The sequence below is a fragment of the Raphanus sativus genome, chromosome 4 (genome assembly GCF_000801105.2).
Source record: "Raphanus sativus cultivar WK10039 chromosome 4, ASM80110v3, whole genome shotgun sequence".
Classification (NCBI taxonomy): domain Eukaryota; kingdom Viridiplantae; phylum Streptophyta; class Magnoliopsida; order Brassicales; family Brassicaceae; genus Raphanus; species Raphanus sativus.
The window spans coordinates 12,813,863-12,836,901 of NC_079514.1; the positions used below are offsets into that span (position 1 = coordinate 12,813,863).

General features: G+C 35.6%; 6 protein-coding genes across 12 annotated transcripts; 3 read left to right on the forward strand and 3 right to left on the reverse strand.

Moving 5' to 3' along the window:
* The first annotated feature begins 227 nt into the window (after positions 1–227).
* On the forward strand, positions 228–3,504 carry LOC130511048 (uncharacterized). Its single transcript, XM_057007840.1, has 4 exons — positions 228–1,912; positions 1,995–2,538; positions 2,615–2,714; positions 2,793–3,504. The coding sequence occupies exons 1-4, from the start codon at positions 283–285 to the stop codon at positions 3,471–3,473; spliced, it is 2,955 nt and encodes a 984-aa protein (XP_056863820.1). The 5' UTR covers positions 228–282; the 3' UTR covers positions 3,474–3,504.
* A 934-nt stretch (positions 3,505–4,438) lies between these two features.
* LOC130511123 (uncharacterized) lies at positions 4,439–5,050 on the forward strand. The gene is made up of 3 exons (XM_057007972.1): positions 4,439–4,650; positions 4,724–4,850; positions 4,952–5,050. Exons 1-3 carry the CDS (start codon positions 4,439–4,441, stop codon positions 5,048–5,050), a joined length of 438 nt encoding a protein of 145 aa, XP_056863952.1.
* A 5,970-nt stretch (positions 5,051–11,020) lies between these two features.
* Positions 11,021–12,940, forward strand: LOC108852790 (xyloglucan O-acetyltransferase 2). The gene is made up of 3 exons (XM_018626273.2): positions 11,021–11,395; positions 11,624–11,904; positions 11,995–12,940. Exons 1-3 carry the CDS (start codon positions 11,167–11,169, stop codon positions 12,760–12,762), a joined length of 1,278 nt encoding a protein of 425 aa, XP_018481775.2. The 5' UTR covers positions 11,021–11,166; the 3' UTR covers positions 12,763–12,940.
* Positions 12,941–13,073: 133 nt separating this feature from the next.
* Positions 13,074–13,995, reverse strand: LOC108852795 (uncharacterized). The gene has a single exon (XM_018626283.2). It carries the CDS (start codon positions 13,825–13,827, stop codon positions 13,231–13,233), a length of 597 nt encoding a protein of 198 aa, XP_018481785.1. The 5' UTR covers positions 13,828–13,995; the 3' UTR covers positions 13,074–13,230.
* Positions 13,996–14,988: 993 nt separating this feature from the next.
* On the reverse strand, positions 14,989–17,991 carry LOC108852792 (WAT1-related protein At3g28100). Of its 6 annotated transcripts, XM_057009591.1 has the most exons (8): positions 17,680–17,754; positions 17,529–17,594; positions 17,283–17,401; positions 16,924–17,085; positions 16,233–16,479; positions 15,521–15,682; positions 15,289–15,437; positions 14,989–15,199 (listed from the first exon to the last, which is right to left on the reverse strand). In XM_057009591.1, exons 5-8 carry the CDS (start codon positions 16,476–16,478, stop codon positions 15,058–15,060), a joined length of 699 nt encoding a protein of 232 aa, XP_056865571.1. In that variant the 5' UTR covers position 16,479; positions 16,924–17,085; positions 17,283–17,401; positions 17,529–17,594; positions 17,680–17,754; the 3' UTR covers positions 14,989–15,057. The 6 variants fall into 6 exon arrangements, with proteins under 6 accessions (XP_056865571.1, XP_018481778.2, XP_056865570.1 ...); XM_018626276.2 differs by lacking the exon at positions 16,924–17,085 and having other exon boundaries at positions 15,279–15,437; positions 17,283–17,396; positions 17,680–17,991; XM_057009590.1 differs by lacking the exon at positions 16,924–17,085 and having other exon boundaries at positions 15,336–15,437; positions 17,283–17,396; positions 17,680–17,990.
* A 955-nt stretch (positions 17,992–18,946) lies between these two features.
* Positions 18,947–21,538, reverse strand: LOC108852791 (WAT1-related protein At5g40210). 2 transcript variants are annotated; one of them, XM_018626274.2, is made up of 6 exons: positions 21,174–21,537; positions 20,931–21,044; positions 20,013–20,262; positions 19,764–19,925; positions 19,516–19,664; positions 18,949–19,415 (listed from the first exon to the last, which is right to left on the reverse strand). In XM_018626274.2, the coding sequence occupies exons 1-6, from the start codon at positions 21,428–21,430 to the stop codon at positions 19,256–19,258; spliced, it is 1,092 nt and encodes a 363-aa protein (XP_018481776.2). In that variant the 5' UTR covers positions 21,431–21,537; the 3' UTR covers positions 18,949–19,255. The 2 variants fall into 2 exon arrangements, with proteins under 2 accessions (XP_056865737.1, XP_018481776.2); XM_057009757.1 differs by lacking the exon at positions 19,764–19,925 and having other exon boundaries at positions 18,947–19,415; positions 21,174–21,538.
* Positions 21,539–23,039: the final 1,501 nt, after the last annotated feature.

Consider the following 23,039-nt stretch of genomic DNA (forward strand, 5'->3'; position numbering starts at 1 on the left):
CTAAACAGAGGATTTACACCACAATATTATATTTGGTATCAACATGGGGAGGGTTATGGTGGAAATGAAGCTAGTAGTAGTAATAATTTTGAAGCTGCTGGTAATAGTGAAGAACCGAATCATTTGCATAATGAATCTAGTTATCATCAGGAGGAGCAGATGGTAGATCATGATAGGGTTCAAGACATGATTACTGATGCATTTTTAGAAACAACTACAACAATAGCTCATGAAACTGGAAATGTAGAAGAACCTAATTTGGATGCAAAAAGGTTTTATGAAATGTTAGATGCTGCAAATCAACCAATCTACACTGGTTGTAGAGAAGGTCTCTCTAAATTGTCTCTAGCAGCTAGGATGATGAACATTAAAACGGATCATAATTTACCTGAGAATTGCATGGATGCTTGGGCGGAGTTGTTCAAAGAGTATTTGCCAGAAGACAACGTGTCAGCTGAATCTTATTATGAGATTCAGAAATTGGTTTATAGTCTTGGGTTGCCTTCGGAGATGATAGATGTTTGCATCGACAACTGCATGATCTACTGGAAGGATGATGAGAAGTTAGAAGAGTGTCGATTCTGCAAGAAACCACGATTCAAGCCGCAAGGACGTGGGAGGAATAGGGTACCGTACCAAAGGATGTGGTACCTACCCATTAAAGACAGGTTAAAAAGATTATACCAATCGGAGAGGACTGCTGCATGGATGAGGTGGCATGCTGAACATGTCCAGAAGGATGGCGAGGTCGCTCACCCATCAGATGCAAGGGCGTGGAAACATTTCAACAAGGTATACCCAGATTTCGCTGAAAATATTCGGAATGTCTATCTTGGGTTATGCACCGATGGATTTAGTCCATTTGGTATGTCTGGGAGACAGTATTCTTTGTGGCCAGTTATTCTTACGCCGTACAACCTGCCGCCGGATATGTGCATGGAACAAGAATTTCTATTCTTGACCATATTAATCCCTGGGCCGAAGCATCCAAAACGGTCGTTGGATGTATTTCTTCAACCACTGATACAGGAGCTAAAGGAGTTGTGGTCAGAAGGGGTAAGAACTTATGATTGTTCCACGAAAACCAATTTTACGATGCGAGCAGTTCTGCTGTGGACGATAAGTGACTTTCCTGCTTATGGAATGTTGTCTGGCTGGACAACTCATGGAAGGTTATCTTGTCCATATTGTCATGGATCTACGGATGCTTTTCAACTGAAGAATGGTAGAAAGAGTTGTTGGTTTGATTGTCATCGTCGATTTCTTCCTGTTGCCCATCCTTACAGAAGAAATAAGACATTGTTTAGGAAAAACAAAGTTGTCAGAGACAGTCCTCCTCCATATCTCACAGGCCAGCAGATCGAGGAGGACATTGATTATTACGGAGCTCAGAAAACTGTGAAGCAAGGAGGAAACTGGCATGTTCCTGGTAATATGCCTGATGGGTATGGAGTTTCTCACAATTGGCATAAGAAAAGTATATTTTGGGAGCTACCTTACTGGAAAGATCTTCTTTTACGCCACAACCTGGATGTGATGCATATAGAGAAGAACTTTTTTGACAACATCATGAATACAATACTGAACGTCCCAGGGAAGACAAAAGATAACAAAAAGTCAAGGATGGACTTACCCGATATTTGCTCAAGAAGTGAGTTACATATCAAGAGCAATGGAAATGTTCCTGTTCCCATCTTTCGATTGTCATCAGAAGCGAAGTCAACTTTGTTTGACTGGGTTGCATCAGAAGTGAAGTTTCCTGATGGTTACGTTTCAAATCTGTCAAGATGTGTTGAACGAGGTCAAAAGTTTTCAGGAATGAAGAGTCATGATTGTCATGTGTTTATGCAACGACTACTTCCATTCGCTTTTGCTGAGCTCCTTCCAACAAATGTACATGAAGCACTTGCAGGTAAATATTAATTAATAATATACATATATATATATATATACTATGAAATGTTACTAATTTGGGTTATATTTGCAATATGCAGCGATCGGAGCTTTCTTCAGAGACCTTAGCACACGTACGTTCAAGGAAGAAGTCATCGAACAACTTCATGAGAACATCCCGATCATAGTGTGCAACCTAGAGAAGATATTTCCTCCATCATTTTTTGACGTCATGGAACATCTAGTTGTCCACCTCCCGTACGAAGCATTACTTCGCGGACCTGTTCACAATGGATGGATGTATCCATATGAGCGCTCTATGAAACATTTGAAGGGGAAAGCAAGAAATCTTGCAAAGGTGGAAGGTTCGATTGTGGCTGGAAGTTTGACAGCAGAAACATCTAACTTCACATCATACTACTTTGCTTCAACGGTTCGTACGAGGAAAAGAGTTCCTAGAAGATATGATGATGGTGGAGTACCGCAATCTTATGCAGTAGACGGTGTTCCTGACATTTTCTGCCAAATTGGACGGTTTGGTGGTAAACTGAGAGAAGTATGGTGGTCCAGTGATGAGGATAAGCATAGTGCCCACACTTATATTCTGCTCAACTGCGAGGATGCTGTGATGCGTTCTTTTGAAAGGTAAATAATATTCGTGTGTATTATATGATATGATGTTAATTAATTATATGATATGATGCATTTGTTTAATTTGCAGCTTGTTTGTATCTCAAGTTGAAGAAGCAATACCAGGAATATCCGGAACCGAGGTGGATGCAAGGAAAGATAAGCACTTTGTCAAGTGGTTAAAAGGACAGGTAATATTAACATATTAAGTAATCTTTGGTACTATTATTGATAATGTAAAATTCTAACAGTGATGTATTAATTTGTAGGTTGATTATGACGATCCATATTATCCTGTATGGTTTCATGATTTGATCCAAGGTCCAGTAGCAAAGGTCACCACATCATCTATGTACTTCACACGAGGTTTCACTTTTCATACATATGAGTATGGGAGACGTCGGGCAACAAGCAACTACGGGATATGTGTGAAAGGTGAAACAGACTTTTACGGGATCTTGCAAGAGATTATTGAAGTGGAATTTCCAGGGTTGTTGAAGCTAAAATGTGTCCTCTTCAAATGCGAGTGGTTCGACCCGGTGGAGAACCGTGGTGTTCGGTTTAACAAATTTGGTGTTGTGGATATCCATTCTGGGAGAAGATATAACAAATTCGAGCCTTTCATCTTAGCTTCCCAAGCCGAACAAGTTAGCTTCCTTCCATACCCTCGCCTTCGAAGTTCTGGGATAAATTGGTTAACTGCTATCAAAATAACACCTCGTGGACGGATTGTTGCTGGAGAAGAACCAACTTTGCAAGAAGAAGATGCAATCAATGAAGTTGAGGTACCTGATCAACAAACTGATGAAATTCTTTTGATCGACCCGGATAACCGTCAATATGAAGATCTTCCCGAAGATGTGACGGATGAAGCACGTGAAGATGAGTTCGATAGAAGCGATGATGATCATTGTAGTGATGTTGATGAGAACTCAAACGATTCTTCATGATGTAAAATATGTAACAAATGTTGATTTTTATTAGAAGATCTTTTTTTCATATGTGTATCAAATTCTATTTTATATAATATGCATTTAAAAAAAAAATTGGAGTTTATGGCTTCAGTTGGAAAAAGAGGTTGAATGTGTAGAAGATATGATAGTATAGATATGTAAGTTTAGGGTTTAGGGATTTTGATTTTCGGGGTTTCACATATATCGTTGTAATTTCGTTATAAAAAAAAACGCGGGCCTGGTAATTTCCTCGTAAAGTTTAGTTTCGTCGTAACTTCGTTGTAAACCATGAATCGGGGTTTAGGGATTTGATTTGTGGTTTCAAAGATTCGTTGTAAACACGTCGTAAACAAAAAAAGCGGGCCTGGTACTTTCGTCGTAATTCATTAAAGCACGTGTTCTCGTAAATTCGTCGTAAACTGAAACACGGGCCTGGTAAATTCCACGTAAACCCAAAAACGCGGGCCTGGTACTTTCGTCGTAAACCCAAAAACGCGGGCCTGGTATATTCCTCGTAAATTTACGACGAATTTACGAGGAACGTGTTTTCTTTATATATGCAACGCCTCTGAACGAGGCTTCCTCGTTCATTCCTCACAAATCTCCCTCTCTCTCTAAGGTAACTCCTCTCTCTCTCTCTCTAGTTAGTTTTTTTTTTATAATTAGTTTAGGTGGTTAGTATAGGGAATTAGTTTAGAGAATTAGTTTAGGGAATTAGTTTAGGTGGTTAGTATAGAGAATTTTTATTAAAAATAATTAATTAATAGTGTTGTGATTTTTAATTATTTTTTTTTTTAATAATGTAGATCATGGCTCCTAGGAAAAAACCACCACCGACTTATCATGAGATGTTTGGCGACGGTGTCGGGACGTCTTCTTCTTCCGGCGGCCGAGCATCTTCTGATGCCGTTCCGGACTCTCAGACATCTCAGAGAGTTTGAAGTCTTCCTCCCGCACCTCACATGGCTCCACCTCCGCCACCAGCAGCTCAGATGGCTCCACCTCCTCCACCAGCAGCTCCGCAGGAGCCCATTCCAGGGGTAGATGTTCATCCAGACTTGCGGGTGCCTCCTCATGCACCATACGCAAGATATACAGTGGAGGATTTGCTTTCCGCGCCTGGACGGGAGGGTATGGACGTTTTGGACCCCGATAGACCGCCGGGTACTTATTGGTAAGTAAATTTATAATTTAAAAATTTCAAATCATTTTTATATATTTTATTAACAAGTTGGTTCAATTTGCAGGTTTGGGGCCAACAACCGTGTTTCCCGGAGCGTTTCAAAGACGATGAAGGGATACCTCGACGGAGCTTATCCAAACTGGAGCTTGACTCCAGATCACGTCAAGACCACTTGGTTTAATCAGTTTGCGGTAATTTTTCAATTTTCTTTTTTATATTTAATTTTATTATTTTTATTAATTATTAATAATTAATTATTAATGGTTTCATAATTTTGTTTGTTTCAGCAAAGGTGGAATTGGTCCTTAGGAATCACCGAAATGGTGAAGAAGGAGTTCGAGGCAAAGGCGAAGACTCGCCTTACCAACACGGTCTCGGATTGGAAGGATAAGTGGGAGATCTACGGCTATGACGGGAAGCCCACTGGGGTCACCAAGGATGTCTGGGATGGCCTCATCGCCTTTTGGAAGCTACCCAGCTCAATCCGGAAGGCCAACTCCTGCTCCGCTTCCCGTAGGACCAAGGATAAAGACGGGAATTTGCCTATGCTTCATACCACCGGGCAAAAACCTCATGCCGGGATCCGTCTCGACGCTGTAAGTTTTAGTTGTAATATTTATTTTATTAATAAATTTGAATTTCAATATTTAATATTTTATTATTGGTTTTTGTAGTTTGAGAAGACCGGAGTCATGCCATCTTTGTCCGACCTCTTCAAGATGACTCACGCCAAACCGGACGGGACTTTTGTTGATCCTGCATCTGAGAAGCTCTTCAACACTGTGGTTGCTCGGGTTGATGAGCGGGAGACGCAACTTACCCAGCAGTCTCCGGATGGATTACCCGTCAAATTGACGACGGAAGAGGTCGACAGGATCTTCGAGGAGGTAAAATTTAAAAGCTTTTGTTTAAATTAATTTTACTATTTCAACAATATTAACTATTTAATATTATTTTTTGTAGGTCGCTCCAAGAAAGAAGGGCCGGACGGTGGGAATCGGTTCTGTAAACGAAGTCGCAAGGGCGACTTCGTCTTACTCTTCTAGACGGGCCCAAGAGACTTCTCAGATGCAGGCTCGATTGGATACCCAGCAGGAACGTTTATACTCTCTCGAGAACCTGTTGGATATTATGGCGATGGGGAACCCGAACATGCAGAGAGCGTTGGCGGCCAGACGAGAAGCTCTCGGGATGCAACAACGGGATCCCGAATCTACCGATCCAGTGGGAGCGGGAACGAGCGGAGAGGGACCGAGCGGGACCGGCTACTTTGATGATGTATCGCTCCCGTAGATTTTTATTTTTATAATTTTGTTTTGTAAAATATTAAAACTTAAATTTTATTTATGGAATATTTATTTTCTAAACAATTGTTTTTTATTATTTGAAATTTTAATTTTTATAATTTCCAAATTTATTATAAATAAAAATAAAATAATAAATGAAATTAATATAATTAATATAATAAATAAAATAACGATGTGAATTCGTCGTAAAGTTTACAACGAATTTACATCGAAGTACACGTAAATACGATGTAAACAATTACATCGAGTTTACAACGAAGGAGATGTAAAGTCGTCGTAAATTTTACAACGAATTTACATCGAATAATTACATCGAATTTACATCGAAATCTTTACAACTGCTTTACGACGAATCTTTACGAGTTAGTTACAACGAGTGTTTACGTGGACATTACGACGAATGCTTTCATTCGCCTTTACGACGAATTCATTAACTCGTAACCGTTACGTGGCGTTTACGACGAATCTTCTTTTACGACGGACGAATAACAACGAATCATTTTTCGAGGTAAATTCGTCGTAATCCCCCTTTTACAACGAATTTACAACGAATATCGCCCTGGTAAACAATATGTTTTCTTGTAGTGACAGTTTGAGTTATTTTTTATTCAAAAATTTGATCTGTTTGATCCATGAGAAAAAAAAATCATACCCACATCACTTTTATTTTTTTATTTTTGCGAGTAATCCACGTAATCCAAAAATAATATTCTTTTTTTTTTCACTGACCAATACTTTTATTCGATCTTCAGTCTGAAACTTTACAACAAGATACTAGCAGAAGACAAGAGCTCCAGAAAATAGGAGAAACTAAGCAGGCAGATAACATACTATCTCTTGAAACTACAGCCCAACTGGAAAACTTAAGAACATAGATAAACCTAGAGACAGTTCAAACATGGCTACAGACACTATCCAAAGAGACTGAAACAAGACCAACTGGATGGCTAAGACCAGAGAACAAAACAATAAGAATGGATTAAACAGAAGTTAAGAACATGGCCACGGACCAGAACATTTGCTTATCCCTCGTCCCAGAGATCTCTTACCAGCGAGGCCGCAATAATAGTCCCGGTGACCAACAATCTCTGAAAGAACCATCCAAACAACTAGAAGCACAGACTTTGGGGGATAATCACAGCAGAAAACCGATTTAACAAGCTCAAAACGCCAACCACAGAAGACACCGACTGCAAAGGGGAGGAAACTGAGAGAGCTCTCCTCAGAACAGCACAGCCGTCTCAAGATAGTGCTTCCACGAGCAAGGTAAACGGATCCAAAGGACACAAACCCTTCACCAGCACATCCAAGAGCCATCAAGCAGAGAGAGGCTAGAGGGGATAACATGACGGAGAGACCGTCAGATCTGAAATAAAAGTAAGACCATACCGCTACAAGCCACCTGCAAACAGCTCAACCAGTCTCAAAGAAAAGAACTGAAAGCCATCAAAAACCATCCATAGATCAAACGGATAGAAGCCGGATCACCGAGACAAAATAAAATCTAACTCGGAGGAACCGTTGTTAATCCGCCAAAAGAAAGCACGAAAACAGAACAGATGCGAAAAGGAACAAATATAAACAGAGGGGGGGCACAGCTCCGGTGCTAGAGAAGCCACCGGAGCCGGCGAGCAAAGAAAACTGGATCTAAGTTTTTTGAGAGAAGGGGGAAGATGAACAGTGAGAGGAGGATCCAAAAATAATATTCATACTAATAAAAATAATTGTTTTATTTGTTTTTTCTAAAACTAACATAAATAGTATATTGATAACTGAAATTTTATATATTTTTCAAAAAATATATTTATTTTAAAACAAATTTCTGTTTTCTTTAGGTAAAAACTTTAAACTTTTTGCGGATTAGCAAATAATCGTGATTTAAATTCGACCAATCCATACATGCATAGTCATTCTCATTACCAATACCCACTTACGTGGTTCATTTTTTCCAAATCAATCTGCATTTGTCCGCAGTGGATCAAACGAAATGCGGCCCACAGAACATAATTAAAATTTACAGACTAGATAAGCCTTTATAACCAAAATAGTTCTTCACAGAATTTAATTGAAAAAAATTGTCAAAACAGAACAAAAATAGTATTGTTGTCCTTTTGGTATAATACCATCCTTAAATTGTATTTTAGTGTATATTTTTATAATCCGAAAACTAACCATTTATTAATCAAATTAAACACATTAAACAAAATTTAAAAGTTTAATTGAATTTTAAAAAGTTTAATGAAAAGGAAAAAAAAGTTTACAAAATTTTAAACTTTTTAAACTTTTAATAAAGATAAAACTTTGTATAACATTTTTTATAAAGCTTATTTAACGTTTTATTGAAAACTTCTTTTAAAAGTTTATTTTTTATAAAGTTTATAAAGTTTACTTTTATTAAATTTTTGTTAGACATTTTACAAAGTTTTATTTTATTAAAAAAATTTACAAGTTTTATTTTGATTTTTTTTTACAAATGTTTTTAAAAAGTTAAAATTAATTTTTAAAAAATTATTAAAAAGGATAAAACGACGTTTAAAGAACTTTAATAAAAAAACATTTTTGACAAGGTAAATTGACCTACACACGTTTTAGGTAAATTAAAGTATTACAAATATTTTAAAAATATTTTTTAACTGAAACTTCCATATTTTCGCTAAAATCAAGTTTTTTTTATCTGTAGAATGCATTTTCTACAAAGTGTAGAACCAAGAAAAAAAATTCATAAACAGATTCTACCTCATATAACCATTTGAGTAGTGTCTAGATTTCACATTTTTATAATTTCAAAATATCTTATAAAAGTAAAAACTGCATTCGAAGAAAAACAGCCAACTTTACAATTAATAGAATTCGAATTTCTCATATTTATAAGTTAATTTAAAACTACATTGTTCATTCTAAGAAAATGATATATTTATTTAATATAGAGTTGAATTTCTACTAATCCATTTTCTATAGAAGACTAAATCTACTTTTAATAAAAAATAATTTAAAATTTTAATTTATCAAGTTTTTCAACAATAAAAATACTAGTTTGTGTACGTGGTGTTTTATCAATTGTTTCTATTTTGTAATTTTCTGCCTAGTACTAATGATAACATTTGACATCTAAACTATTAAGGCTGAAGTACACTTAACTATGTCCCCTTAAAGTTGCTCAAATATTACAAAGGACTGCCACTGCATTTAAAACAAATAATTAATCTAAATTACTATTATTATCTAACCGGATTTGGCCAGATTTGGCTGGATGATTTACTTACCAAACTTTTTTTTTTCTGACATCACTTACCAAAAACTTAAAATGTACGTTTAATATCCTGTGCATTTAATATCCTGTGCATTGTAATTTTATATCTTATATATTATACACATGACATTAAAAAACACCTGTCAAATGTTAGTGAGTCACCGCATTTGTATTTTTAATTTTAATAATAGCATTTACATTACAGAATAATTTATATATACAATGTAATACTTGCACAAATAGATTAACATTTGGGTTGATATATAGATTCAAAATTGTCATCAATAACGATCCACTTAATCATTTATAAAACACAGTAATTACCAATGGTTTAGAAATTTATAATGATTTTATAAATTAAAAACAATCAATAACCATTATTAAAAAATGTTTTCAATATATATAAGAAAAATACAATAAAAAGATTAATTTCATATACTAACTTAAATTATAGTTTTTATATTTGACATTAAACTTGAAGAATATAATATATATGATTATTTATAAGATGATACATATAAAATACTATTAATTATATAATTATTTATATGATGGACCAATACAATTAATTATATGATGACATATATAGGATACATAATAGTGACTAGGGCTGGACGTTCAGGTATCCATTCCGTTCGTTTCGAATCTGTATGAGTTTCGGATTTCCGTGGTCAAAGATTTCAACCCCGTTCATATATTTCTAAATTTCAGTTCGAATTATCACTAGGAATGGGCGTTCAGATATCCATTCGGGTTCGTTTCAGATCTGTTTCGGTTTTGGATTTCTGGGATAAAAAATTTCAGTCCCATTCATATATTTTTAAATTTCAGTTTGAATTACATTCGGATCTTTGCAGATTCAGTTCGGGTTCAGATAACCCATTTAAATTATTTTTTAAAATTCACTATATATTTTGAATTTCTTAAAATCTATAAATAAAATAATATATTGTATATAAATTTGAATAATATATGTCAGAATATCTAAACTTAACATATAAATTGATTTAGTTTAAATTTTGGATCAAAAATCAAAAATAATTTTAAATATTTTCGTTGTTTTGAGTGTACTTCCACTATATTAGATATTTATATTTGACTATTTTTATATATTTTCAAGTATTTAAACCAACCTAAAAGTATCATATATATTCTGGATATTTTTTATATACATTAAAACTAAAAATAATTAATATATATAAGTATATAAATCTTTTTCGGATACAGAACAAATATCCAAGATACTTTGGTTCGAATTGGTTATGGTTTCGGTTGTCTAAATATTAAAATTTTGATAGTTTAGATATTTAATCAATTTTGGTTAGGGTTTGGTATTACTTTTTTGGATCGTGATCGGTTCGATTCTTCAGATTTGAATTTTTTATCCAGCTTTGATATTGACATGAAAAATAAATAGCAATATATTTCTGAAATATACACCCGCACGGGTGTGCGGGTCAAAATCTAGTTTGTGTTGAAATTTGTTCTTAGAATTCAGAAATCGATTTTCTGTTTATCAAAAAGTTGGGAAAAGGCGAGAAAAGGAGAAGAATGATACGCGTTACAAAATAAGTAAAGAATTATACAAAAAGTGGCAACAAAATTTCTACAAAGAGGAAACAAGAGATTACGCCGTGAAATATGCTTTAACATATATAAAAAATCCACATGCAAACCAACACCACCTCGTCGAATGCCACGTCTCTTCATCTGACGGCTACCGTTACATCATCATAGAAAAAGCAGTCAAATATATAAAAAGAAAATAATCTTAAAAACAAAATAGTCACACAAATTCATACATAAATCACCATTGTTAACCTTTTTTTCTCCTTCCTTTCATCCTCTTTTATTTTCATTTTTACTACCGAAAACTAAAGTTCAAGAAAAAGAATAAAAAGGAATAAGAAATAATCTCTGCGTGTGTGCGTCGTCTCTATATATAAACATATGCGTGGGTATGATTCTTGGGATGATCGACATGCAACGATGAAATCATCATCCATTTTCCGAGAAAATTCAGAGAAGACAGAGAGATGGATGGTAACGAACAAGGGAAGGTTATCACCATTCCTCATGTCTTCTCTTTGTATAACTCTCTGCTTCACAGGCTTCTTCGTCTACCTTCAGAATCCTTTCATCTCCGATCAAAACTTTCTCCCCCTGCAACCTCAAATCGGTAAGGTATAAACCAATGTGCATATATAAAACATTTTCAAACAAAAATATAATGCATATACATTAATATGGTATATGATTTTATGTTTAAATAGTTCATGTTTTTTATGTTGTCCGAAACCTCTCAGCTTTGTAATAGATTCACCTTTTTGTGTTTTTTTAATATTGTCTGAAAATTAATATTGATTTGTTTTATCTTTTGCTTTTGTTGTTGTTGTGGTTTGGTTAGATCCTGAATGTGATTTGTTCAAGGGACATTGGGTACCAGACAAAAGAGGATCTCAGTACACCAACTCAACCTGTTCTACGCTTCCCGACTCCAAGAACTGCATTAAACATGGGAGATCAGATCGAGATTTCTTGTTTTGGAGATGGAAACCTGATGGCTGCGATCTTCCTAGGTTTAATCCCAAGGCGTTTCTCGGTATGGTTCGAGGCAAGAAACTGAGTTTCATCGGTGATTCTGTAGCAAGGAACCACATGGAATCTCTTCTTTGTTTGTTGTCAATGGTATGGTTAAAATCTCTTCTTGAGGATATATGTATCTTGCTTTGTTTACAAGAAACTTTCAAAAGAGAATAATAGTGTTTGCTTGTGCAGGAAGAAACTCCTAAGGATATCTACAAGGATGGAGAAGACAGAAACAGGATATGGTACTTCCCTAAACATGACTTCACTCTCTCTACCTCATGGACCAAGTTTCTTGTTGAGGAACAAGAGAGGTTAGACGGTAACAAGACCGGAACAGGATTGTTTGATATAGATATTAGTAAGATGGATGAAGGGTGGTTTAAAGGTTTGCCTAACACAGACATTGCTATTGTCTCGGCTGCTCACTGGTTCTTCAGACCAATATTCATACACAGAGGAGATGAGACCCTAGGTTGCATCTACTGTAACGAACCAAACATGACACAGCTTAGTCCAGACCAAGGGTTTAAGCTTGTCTACTCATCTGTCTTCAAGCAAATCAACGAGTGTGAGAACTGCAAGAGAGATTTAGTTACAGTCATGAGGACTATCTCACCTGCCCATTTCGAGAACGGGACTTGGGATACAGGAGGATCATGCAGAAGAACAAGCCCTTTTGGTGTAAACCAGATCGACCTGCAGAGCAGCGAGATGAAGATCAGGACATCTCAGATTGAACAGCTTGAAGTCATAACGAAAGGAGACCACAAGGGGAAAAAGAAGTTCGGTGTTTTGGATGTGACGGGGGTTATGCTGATGAGACCTGACGGCCATCCGAATAGTCACTGGGGTAACAAATGGATGAAAGGTTATAATGATTGCGTTCACTGGTGTTTGCCTGGTCCAATCGATGCATGGAACGAGTTTCTAATGGCCATACTTAGACAGTTAAGATGATGATCATCAGTGGATAAAAATACAAAACTAAAAAAAACATTCTTTCACCTTATGAATAAGTACCATCATCATAAACTCATCTGATTTTTTATTTTTGCTGGCTTCTGGTTCTAGATATCTCTGTTGTTACTATAGAGTTTTACATAATACTCAATACAACACACATTACTTTCATTTACATCATACATACATATATAATTGCCTTAGATCTACTGCAGAGAGTGATGCACAACAAGTTACTTTAGTCTAAGCTTAATATGCAGAACATTTCAAGTATCAGTTTATAACCATGTGGAGAAGCTCTGCAGAAGAACAAGAAGAAAGATCAAATCTTGAAACAAAGACAAAACAGCTAAGTTATTCAGCAAAGTACATAGCTTTCTGTACTGTTCCATCAAATTACATAAACCCAATAAGCTAAAAGAAAACCACACAGATACATCATTAGGACCAGACACAAGGTGATAATCAAGACTCCAAGCTGTTACCAAGAGCAAAGGAGAAGACTTCACGAACAGGAGAGAACTCAACGATGCCAACATCCATCGCATAACCACTCACTGGCATCTTCAAATCCCTCAAGACAGAGAAAGCCTCAGCCATACGAGCCCTAGGCACATCGACCGCCACGGGGCAGAACGGGACCCACGAATCCTGACGAAACTCCTCGCCGATCTCCGCCACCACCGCGCCGCCTCCTCCTCCTTCTCTCCTCACGGCGTCGATCAGCTGGGCCTGGAGGTTGAGGAGGGAGAGGGAGGGGGTCGGGGAGAGGAAGAGGGAGTTGTTGTCGCCGGAGAAGCTTCCGATGGAGGAGAAGGAGAGAGGGAGAGGCTCTTGCTTGGACGCGAAGGCTCTGACGACGGGCTCGAGCTTGGCGGCGGCGGAGGAGGAGGAGTCGAGGAAGGAGGAAGAGGAGGAGGAGAAGAGGGTTAGGTGGGGGCGGGACTCGGTGGTGATGAGCTTGGTGGAGATTTGGCGGCGGGCGAAGACGTTCCAGGCTTTGAGGACTTGGTTCTCGAGGGCTGGGTCGAAGTAGAGCTCGATCGCGTACCCTTCTGACATTAGATCTGAGATGGGTTTTTGATTCGGAAGAGTGGTGGAGAGAAAAGGTTAAAGCTTTTGACAGCGAGGAGACGAAAGGGGAAAGCTTTTTAGGGTCTGGATCGAATGAAGGAAGAGAGATGATTGTTTTCTCTATGGGGGAAGGAAGGGAAGGTGATGATGAGTACGTGGATTATTCAGAAATTAGTTAGTGATTTATTGTGAAAGAAATAAATGTTCGAGGGGTAAATAATAATATCTAAATAGTGTGCTCAAATGCACTACCATATTTTTTTTTACGCCCTGGTCTCATCGTGTCTGTTTTATGTGTGCGTGTGAAAGTTGAAACATTAGTTTCTTGAGTTCTTTTTGTTAGTGGAGTTTCATAACTGTTTGCTAATAGCATCGAGAAGTCATCTTCATGTATCTTACTGTGAAGATTTGTGTTCGTAACATATTTGAAACCTTACAAAATGGCGCATTAGGCGAGGATAGAATCATCCACTGGCCGAAAGAAAACTTGGATGCTCCCCGATTGTTTTAGAATAATATATCAAAAACTAAATTCTCCTACTTGCAGCCAATTTTCTTTGAAACTTAAATTTGGTCGTCGTCTTTGTTTTCTAGAATAGGAGCTCCTTCTGAAAGAGACAACAATTGAGTCTTCTCTTCTTTTGCTTCTCAAAGAAGCAGCCAAAATTACATTCTCACAAACATAAAACTCAAATTTCTATGAAAAACATATAACATTTGACTTCATCTTGTTAGAACTGAGCTTGGGCTAGGCTCTTCTTTACAAATAGTTCTTTGCACTGTGAATGTCTTTTGTTATTCGACCATCAGTCAGGGGCGGATGTACAGCAGAGGGTATAGGGTCATGTGCCCCCATCTCATTTAAAATTTCCTTCAGTAATTCTTATGGTGTCTATGAAATATCTCCAATATAAAAAATATTTTTTATGTATGTGCCTCCACCTAATTACTTTCATGCATCTGCCACTGCCATCAGTTATTGCGTATGTAACTTCTACTAATTTTCGCAGCTATTTATGTGAAACCGTCCACTACTCGACACCATCTAAACATCACATTTTTAAGAAATTTGATGTATAAATATTTTTACTAATTTTAATAAATTAGATATACAAGTAATATATATACTAATAGAATGTTCAGACCCAATAAAATAATAACTCATACTGCGCATTTAGAGCATTCTAAAGTATGCTGTATATTTTCTTTGGTTCTAAATCAAATTGGGTCGTCACTGTGGTTCAAAAGAAGAGGGCTGTTCTCTTTCTCTACAAGTAACAACAACCGAGTCTTCTCTTCGTTTGCTTTCCCCCACATCACAGCGTAAAACCCTAACGTTATCAAAACTCCTCCGATCAAACTGCACATATAGGCCAAAGAAAAGGAAAACGATTAGGCTTTTAACTACAAATAAGTGAATTAATACTTAATACTATTACATGCATATACCATCCGAGATATAAAGAATCTTCGAGAAAAATAGCGCTCATAATCACCGCTATTAAAATCGACAGTGGCTTGAATATCGCCAAGTAAAGAGGTCCTTTGTAACGCACTGTCCATGAATGAATCACGTAGTATACTGGAGTGAAGATTCCCTGAAATGTTTTGCAAAAAAACAAGGTTAAGATGAAAACAGAGGAAGTTTGTTTTATTTTTAAAAATTCAATATAGAGTGTACCATAGCTAGAATGCATATCAAAGTAATATCAAATCGAATGATCCAAACGCTTGGATTGTTCCTCTCGACTACGAGTCCAGTCAAGGAGGTGATGATTGAAACGAACAGAGTATAGAAAAAGGATACTGTAAATGCTGCTGGATATTCACTCATTATATGTGCCTGCCAAAAATTAGTGTAAAATAAGATATCAGTTAATTTCACATAGGAGAAACCGATAATTAGTAATGAGTTTCATAATTCTATTGGCTATATATGTTTAAATATGAATTTCTTGTTAACGAATCAAGACTAGTCAAAATTTTCCTCTTTTCTTATAATTTCACATAAAGTTGTAAATCATTACAATTATAACTTTACACCGAAACTCTAAGCATATAAACGAATATTTACTCACATGACGGGTCCAGAACACAAGCGGACAAATCAAAAGATTAGGACAACCATGATTTTTTTCTTGTAAGGCCATAGTTTTTTATAGTAGTTGTTATTAACGGTTGACTATCTAATTTTTGTTTTTCAAATGAGTGGTTGTTTAGATATTTTAATACAATTTTAGAGATTTTATAGAACTAACATCGGAAAGTGTCATAAATTGTTTTCTTGATTCAGACCACTATTTCCATTGGACCGGTCATGATGGACCATAAACCCCAACAAAATTAACCCCAACAAAATTATGTTATGCAGTATTGAGAACCGAAAATGATACCTGTAGTATGAAAGAAACAGAAACGAAGATGTCTCTAACGGTGAGAAGACATCCACCAATGATCCAATCAGAGTTTGGAGATGACAGTGATCGAGAAAGCTGAGGGAACTTTAGATACGGCGGAGATGATACAGTGAAGACACGTGGGCCGTGGTAGAGAACCACTACAAATGCGCCTACTAATGATAATATCGTCCCCATCACTTTTGCTACACTGCTCCTTTCTTTGAATCTTACTTTCTCCATTCTTTTTCACAGATTAAAAATGGACTATGTCACGTCTTATTCCAATTAATTTGAAACCAGATAGTATTTTTTTGTCGAAATGCCAAAACAAATAGACCGATAAATACGCATCTTGTCAAATAATGCAAAAGCAGCTTCTTAGGTATATGGGACCAATGTACAATAGCGTGTGTTAACCGCAAACTAGGATTGTAATTGTGCGTAAGACAGTGTAAACTTATCTTATCATTTACCGAATCAGAATAAAATGTTTTCATTGAAAGTAAGAAAAGAACGAAAGAATATACTTGCACTAAATATTCCTTCAACAAAACCAAGGCGTACGCATTCTCAGTTAAATATCACAAATACTCGTTGACCAGAAACTAGTGCCTAATTAAAAATAATTCAATCACCAATAAACAGTATACACAATACAATAATAACAAATTGTCAAATATATTACGTTTTGTAGCTGAGAGTCTGAGACAATGTATTGGTAGGGGTGGGATAAAGCTTGATAGTTGGCAAAAGGAATAAACTAACTAGGGAAACTTGGTTAGGGAAGTATATTGATAGTAGAGTAAGCTAATCAACATGATCTGACTTTAAGAGGCAAGCTGTCCAGCTGAAAAATCATTAAAAGAATTGAATTTAGTTGATTTGAATCAGTCTCAAGTTGCCTATCAAGATTTACGCCAATTAATCCTAAAACAATTATTACCATTTGGACTCATTAAACAAGATATAGACTGGCCAAAAGATGTGTAGTATATTTTTAAATAAGCGACTCTAAAAACTCAATGATTAGTGAAGAAGACAAACCTGCAGATAATGGCGAGGATGAAGGTAAGAGCAGGAGTGATATTGCTTATAGCTGAAGCTAGGGTTGGGCTGCTGTATTTAACGCCTATGTAGCTTGTGATCACATACGTTGATCTGTTCTTTTTTTTTTGGGTATTATTTGTTCGGCCAACAATCAAGATAAACATAACATTTATATTAGCAACACTTAAGTGGAAGATAGTTATATACTCAAAACTGGAAGAAGAATTGTGTAGTTGGATTTACCCTATTAGTCCAAGAAGTCCTATCTTACAGAGTATTGAGAAACTTAGTGGAGGGAGTGATCTTGACCTGTTAAAAAAGGAACATACAATATAAAATGGAAAAAAAAATGAATGTTTACAAACGGTTAAAAAGATTTAAAGTGATTAGAAACCTGTTGGAGAAGAGATGAGAAGGAAGAAGGAGAAGAGAAGCAAGAAGATAAGAATAGCCGAGGAAGGAGTAAGAGTTGAGTCCCTTTGTAGTCGCTACTTTGAACAGAGTATTCAGTCCGACAATACCGGTCTCTGACGCAAGCATGGCCGTCAAGAACATGGCTTCTCTGCGCCAGAGACTTACGGCTTCCGCCATTTCTGGAAATGATAGAGATCTTGGTCTTGTTTTAATGAGAGTCGGTTATTTATTATCCCTTTGTTGTTGTTTTTTCTTTATATGCTATGAATAAGAAAAGGAAATGACCTTTGGTGGTCCGGGGCGTCGGTTTGTTGACATTAAATTATCATTTCCTGAAGTTTATTGGTAGGACGACGAATAGGGAGTCCAAACCATGTATTCCATATTCAGGGTAAGCCGGAGAAAAACTCAATCTCCCAAACATACAAGATTTCATTGTACATTTTAAATTTAAATATAATTGTTCATGTGAAAATTTCGATACCAAATTGTCTTGTCCGATTTTATGTAGTTGGCTGACTAAATCATGAAAAAAATATCACATAAACCAACCAATACACTAAAATTTTGATGTTTAAATTCTTATATAAAATTTTACGCGTAAAACTGATGATTATGGACAGTCCAGAAAGTCGTTTCAGCGAGGAACTTACTTCTAAACATAAAAATCAGTGAGCCACTAAAAAGACACAAATGTTTTCAGAGTCACCAGAGTACACAAGCTTCCGATCGTTGTTTGGAACAAATATTATTAGACGGGCTTGTTTTTCTTCGTTTTACTCAATATTTAGTTTCAAAAAAAAAATTCAATATTCTTGTTTTTTCTGCACCCACATGTTAGGTAAAAACAACCTTTTTGCCGTTTTGGTGTTGTAATGATAAGATATGTGTATCGATCACTGTAAGAGAAATATCAATATACACGACGGTCCTACTCCACTTGGCACCTAAAGCTGACTAAAAATTTATGACCTTATATTTGATGGGGTATGGGTTCAAACCCATTATCCATTAGCCAAATACCTTATGCTCAAGCCATACACTAAAGCGCTCAGTTGTCAATCATGCCCCTTAATCTGTTTCATAAAGTTTCATAAAGTTAACGCCTAAACCCTTGCTTTATGAGCTAGGTTAGGGCCGGGCATGTACACGGCATGGATCATAGCCACAATTTATATGAAGTTTTATCATTATTTTTTTGAATCGTGAGAGTTGCTTGTAAGTATTTATTAGACACATACACTCAAGGAAATCCCCATGGGTCAATTACAGTGGAAAATAGAAAACTACCAAATAAGATAATTAATTTAATTCATGGGCCCTAGTCACTTTGCGCAATATACTGACCGAAAAACAATTATCCTTGCAATTCTACTTAATGTCACTTAGCTTTTATACAAACCGACCCATGATACTATTTGCTTTACAGTTGGTCCTGGTTCGGCCAGTAGATTGTTCCACATTCAGGACCAATGGATGAAGCTAAATCGCTAAAACTGCGCAACTGAAGTACATGGATTATAGGACCCGAAACCCTCTGAACAAGCAAGATGTTACTACACTTGATTCTCAGCTGCGTAATTCATCAAAAGTGGAACTCTCTTCGAATGTGACGATGAAGCAACATGATGAATATCGATATCTGCCTTCTCTTCCTTTGCCTTTCCCCACATAACCGTGTAAAAACCTATTGATATCAACATTCCACCAATCACACTGCCAAAACACGAGAATAAGAAACTGACAGTGATTATACGAGATACAATAATACTAATTAGATTATCCATCTTCCGAAAACTTAACGCTTCTTTTTCACCTTCCTAGATAGAGAGAATCGCCTAGAAAAATGGCGCCTAATACAACTGCGGTTAATATAGCTAACGGCCTAAACATTGCTAGAAACAATGGTCCCTTATGTCGCACCGTCCACGACTCCACAACATAGCCCGTCGAGTTTACCATCCCCTAAATATAACATTTTAAGAAATAAAAAACTTATAAGCTAATTAGTAAACTTTTATTTTTCGGTCGGAGTGGAATGAAACTATCGAAACATTTTCATACTGTTGCAACAATGCATATCAACATTATACTCGATCTCATAATCCACGCGCTTGGATTGTTCTTCTCTGTGAAAATACTAACAAACGCACAAGAGATCGAAACACAAACATTGTGGGAAAGTGCCAAGGCAAATTCCGACGGATATTCCCTCATAATATGTGTCTACAACCACCAAACATGCAATGAAAAACATTAAACTTAGCTTAAGTTTCTTTATATGTAAGAAATAGATGTTTATTCGATATGTACCTGTATGATGTACGAAATGGCGATTAGAGTGTATTCAAGGGCTAGGAGACATCCTCCGATGACCCAATTAGAAGTTGACGGTGGCGATGGAGGCGACGAGAGAGACTGAGGAAGATAAACGGACGGCTGAGAAGCGGCGAAGATGATGGGACCATGATAGAGAGTGACCACAAGTGCACCTACTGTCGAAACTATTGTGCCCACCACTTTGGCTAAGCTGCTATTTTTCTTTATAGACACCTTCTCCATTCTTATAATACAAAGTAAGAGTAGTCATCCAAAGATTTCTTTTCACAGCAAATAACAAAACGTATAAAAAACAAAATCTAACTAAAACAAGATGAAAACCAAACTGGTCTAATCCAATGTACTGATCAAAGAAAATTATAAAAATAATAAATAAACTAAAATAGATTCAATCATTGTCATAAATACTACTGTTTATCATCAGAAAATACATTTACATTTTGATTTTTTACTTTTTAGTAACCAAAACCGGCCACTAGAATTACTAAACGAAACGAGAGATTCATCTGGGTCGTGAATTTATCCAACCAAATATAAAGATGAACAGAATTTTACTAACCGAACTAAATAAAGAACGTCCAGGTTTTGAACATATATGTCTAACCGAATCTTGAACCAATATACCTAACCCTGCGATTTCGGTTTTCTAAAACCGAACAGAATTTTTGGCTTTCGGTTAACCAAAATTTTGAAAGACAATCCTGAAATTAACCGAATTACATTTCGGTTCGGTTATCTGTTAATTTTGAATCTGAAAATTTTATGCACTATGTAGGCTGCTGGTCTGGTAAATTAATTCGATTCGGTTACGTAAGTTAGATAACCGGATAAGAACTGAAAATAGTCAAAATCGAATTTGATACTGCTAGGGTTCGCAGAAAGATGAAGTACCCGAAGAGAAGAGCGAAAATGAAGGTGAAAGCCGGAGTAAGATTACTCATCGCTGAAGCCAAAGTAGGAGAGCTATATTTAAGTCCCGTGTAACCTAACATCAAGTACACACATCTTCTCTCATTCCAAAGAAGAATGACGTCACCAATCATCATCATTATAATCATAGTTAGTAAACAACAAACGCAGAATCTTGATCGAAAAATAAAGATGATGCCATAAAACAAGAAGAAGAGATCTTACCCAAGTAGACCAAGAAGTCCCATTTTACAGAGTACTGAGAATTTTAAAGGTGGTAGAGATCTTGACCTGTGGGTGAGGAAAGGAGAAGGAAGGAGAAGAAGAGCTCCGATTCCATAAGAATATACGAGGAAGACGTAAGAGCTCATTCCCTTTGAGCTAGCCGCTTTGAACAGAGTATTCATTCCCACGTCTGAGACCACAACCGCCACCATCGCCGTCATGATCCAGCCGTCTCTCTGACGAAATCTCCCAGCCATCGTTGTCTGATCTCTTCCTTTGGTACTTTGAAGATCTGTCTGAATCTGGAACTCTGTTCGTGAGGTGTTTGACCAATGTTATTATCTTGTACTTCTCAAACTTAAAACTATTTTAATATTTTATTAGGAAAATAAGACACCTTCAAGTTTATGGGATTTGACTAAGTTTCAATTATCATGATTCATGGATGTCATATACTCCCTCCCTTTCAAATTATATGTCGTTTTGGAGCAAAATTTTCGTTTCAAAATAAGTATCGTTTTATGATTTCAATGCAAAATTTATTGATTTTTTAATCTAATCTATTTTTCTATTGGTTGAAATCTAATTTGATGTATTGATACTGATGTTTTTATCTAGTAAATATACAAAATTAAATGTTTTATTAATCTGTGTGCCGAAGTCTAGAACGACAAATAAATTGAAACGGAGGGAGTAATCATTATTGCGCAGCTTTAATTATGTAACTAGATTTCGACCCTCGCTTAAAAGCGCGGGTTTGATTCCGATTTTGTTTTTAAAATTATAAAATTTGGTTTGAATCATACATTTTTGTGTGTTTTCTGTTTATAGGTTAGTTTATTTTTTTATATTCTAAAAATGTTTTCTATGCAAAATTTATAGGAGAAAATGATATGTATGTTTATTATATTCGGTTGTTATTTAATATATACAAAAGGTCCCTCAGACAAATAAATCTCATAAAACATATGAATTCAATTTTGGAATTTCGTTTACAATTTTTGATTCATATGGGCTTCAGACAATTTCTTTTGGTTTATAAATGGGTTTCAGACAATTTTATTTTAATTGGGTTTTGGTTAACGAACTCTAACACATCTATCTTATTAAAACAGAAACATTATGTTGGACCTAACATTTATTTTGTAAGTTTTTAAATTAAATACATCTTTATACTTTATAGTTAAACATACATTAAATCACTAATATTCTTTTCTTTATAATACTATCCATGTTTCCAAACAATATACTTATTTCTTTATACTACTATCAATGTTTCCAAACAATATACTTATTTCTTTATACTACTATCAATGTTTCCAAACAATATATTTTTTATACTACTATCAATGTTTCCAAATAATACAATAATTAATCTTAGTTATTTTATATCTATCATTTTCTCTTTAAAATTTTGTAGAAACGTCATAATTTCATAAATTGTAAAATAGTGAACTTTAAAATTTCGATTATAAGATTACAAATTATGAAACTATTACAATTTAAATCCAATTAGATTACATATCGGTCATCCATCAGTTCAATCGGTTAGTCTCGGGTTTTAGTGATTTTTTCATATGAATATTTTAAAAACATAAATTGAATTGTCAGATTTCCGGATTAACCAGTATAATCACAATCGGGTTGAATTTAAAAATACTGATTTAAATACAAAAATATTTTAAATACACACTCTTTAAAAATTACCAAAATATTTGTTAAATTATTAGTAAAATTTTTCATCGTAAAATATCTCGCGCTTCAAAAGCGCGGGTCAAAATCTAGTACTATTGTATAACTAAATAAACAAATAATTTTGGAATACTTATGGTAGTCTAGTAATGGTTGGTTCAAGTTAATAATGTT

What these genes read in the sequence shown, in the direction of transcription:
- LOC130511048 (XM_057007840.1), top strand. Translation starts at nt 283, where the DNA reads ATGTTAGATGCTGCAAATCAACCAATCTACACTGGTTGTAGAGAAGGT. An exon ending in TGTACATGAAGCACTTGCAG is followed by an intron (nt 1,913 to 1,994) that starts GTAAATATTAAT and finishes TGCAATATGCAG; the next exon opens with CGATCGGAGCTTTCTTCAGA. An exon ending in GTGATGCGTTCTTTTGAAAG is followed by an intron (nt 2,539 to 2,614) that starts GTAAATAATATT and finishes TTTAATTTGCAG; the next exon opens with CTTGTTTGTATCTCAAGTTG.
- LOC130511123 (XM_057007972.1), top strand. Translation starts at nt 4,439, where the DNA reads ATGGCTCCACCTCCGCCACCAGCAGCTCAGATGGCTCCACCTCCTCCA. An exon ending in AGACCGCCGGGTACTTATTG is followed by an intron (nt 4,651 to 4,723) that starts GTAAGTAAATTT and finishes TTCAATTTGCAG; the next exon opens with GTTTGGGGCCAACAACCGTG. An exon ending in CTTGGTTTAATCAGTTTGCG is followed by an intron (nt 4,851 to 4,951) that starts GTAATTTTTCAA and finishes GTTTCAGCAAAG; the next exon opens with GTGGAATTGGTCCTTAGGAA.
- LOC108852790 (XM_018626273.2), top strand. Translation starts at nt 11,167, where the DNA reads ATGCGTGGGTATGATTCTTGGGATGATCGACATGCAACGATGAAATCA. An exon ending in CCCCCTGCAACCTCAAATCG is followed by an intron (nt 11,396 to 11,623) that starts GTAAGGTATAAA and finishes TGGTTTGGTTAG; the next exon opens with ATCCTGAATGTGATTTGTTC. An exon ending in TTCTTTGTTTGTTGTCAATG is followed by an intron (nt 11,905 to 11,994) that starts GTATGGTTAAAA and finishes TTGCTTGTGCAG; the next exon opens with GAAGAAACTCCTAAGGATAT.
- LOC108852795 (XM_018626283.2), bottom strand. Translation starts at nt 13,827, where the DNA reads ATGTCAGAAGGGTACGCGATCGAGCTCTACTTCGACCCAGCCCTCGAG.
- LOC108852792 (XM_018626275.2), bottom strand. Translation starts at nt 17,876, where the DNA reads ATGGCGGAAGCCGTAAGTCTCTGGCGCAGAGAAGCCATGTTCTTGACG. An exon ending in TCTCATCTCTTCTCCAACAG is followed by an intron (nt 17,595 to 17,679) that starts GTTTCTAATCAC and finishes CTTTTTTAACAG; the next exon opens with GTCAAGATCACTCCCTCCAC. An exon ending in ATCCTCGCCATTATCTGCAG is followed by an intron (nt 16,480 to 17,282) that starts GTTTGTCTTCTT and finishes TCTGTGAAAAAG; the next exon opens with AATGGAGAAAGTAAGATTCA.
- LOC108852791 (XM_018626274.2), bottom strand. Translation starts at nt 21,430, where the DNA reads ATGGCTGGGAGATTTCGTCAGAGAGACGGCTGGATCATGACGGCGATG. An exon ending in ATTTTCGCTCTTCTCTTCGG is followed by an intron (nt 20,263 to 20,930) that starts GTACTTCATCTT and finishes TTGTATTATAAG; the next exon opens with AATGGAGAAGGTGTCTATAA. An exon ending in CCATTTCGTACATCATACAG is followed by an intron (nt 19,926 to 20,012) that starts GTACATATCGAA and finishes TGGTGGTTGTAG; the next exon opens with ACACATATTATGAGGGAATA.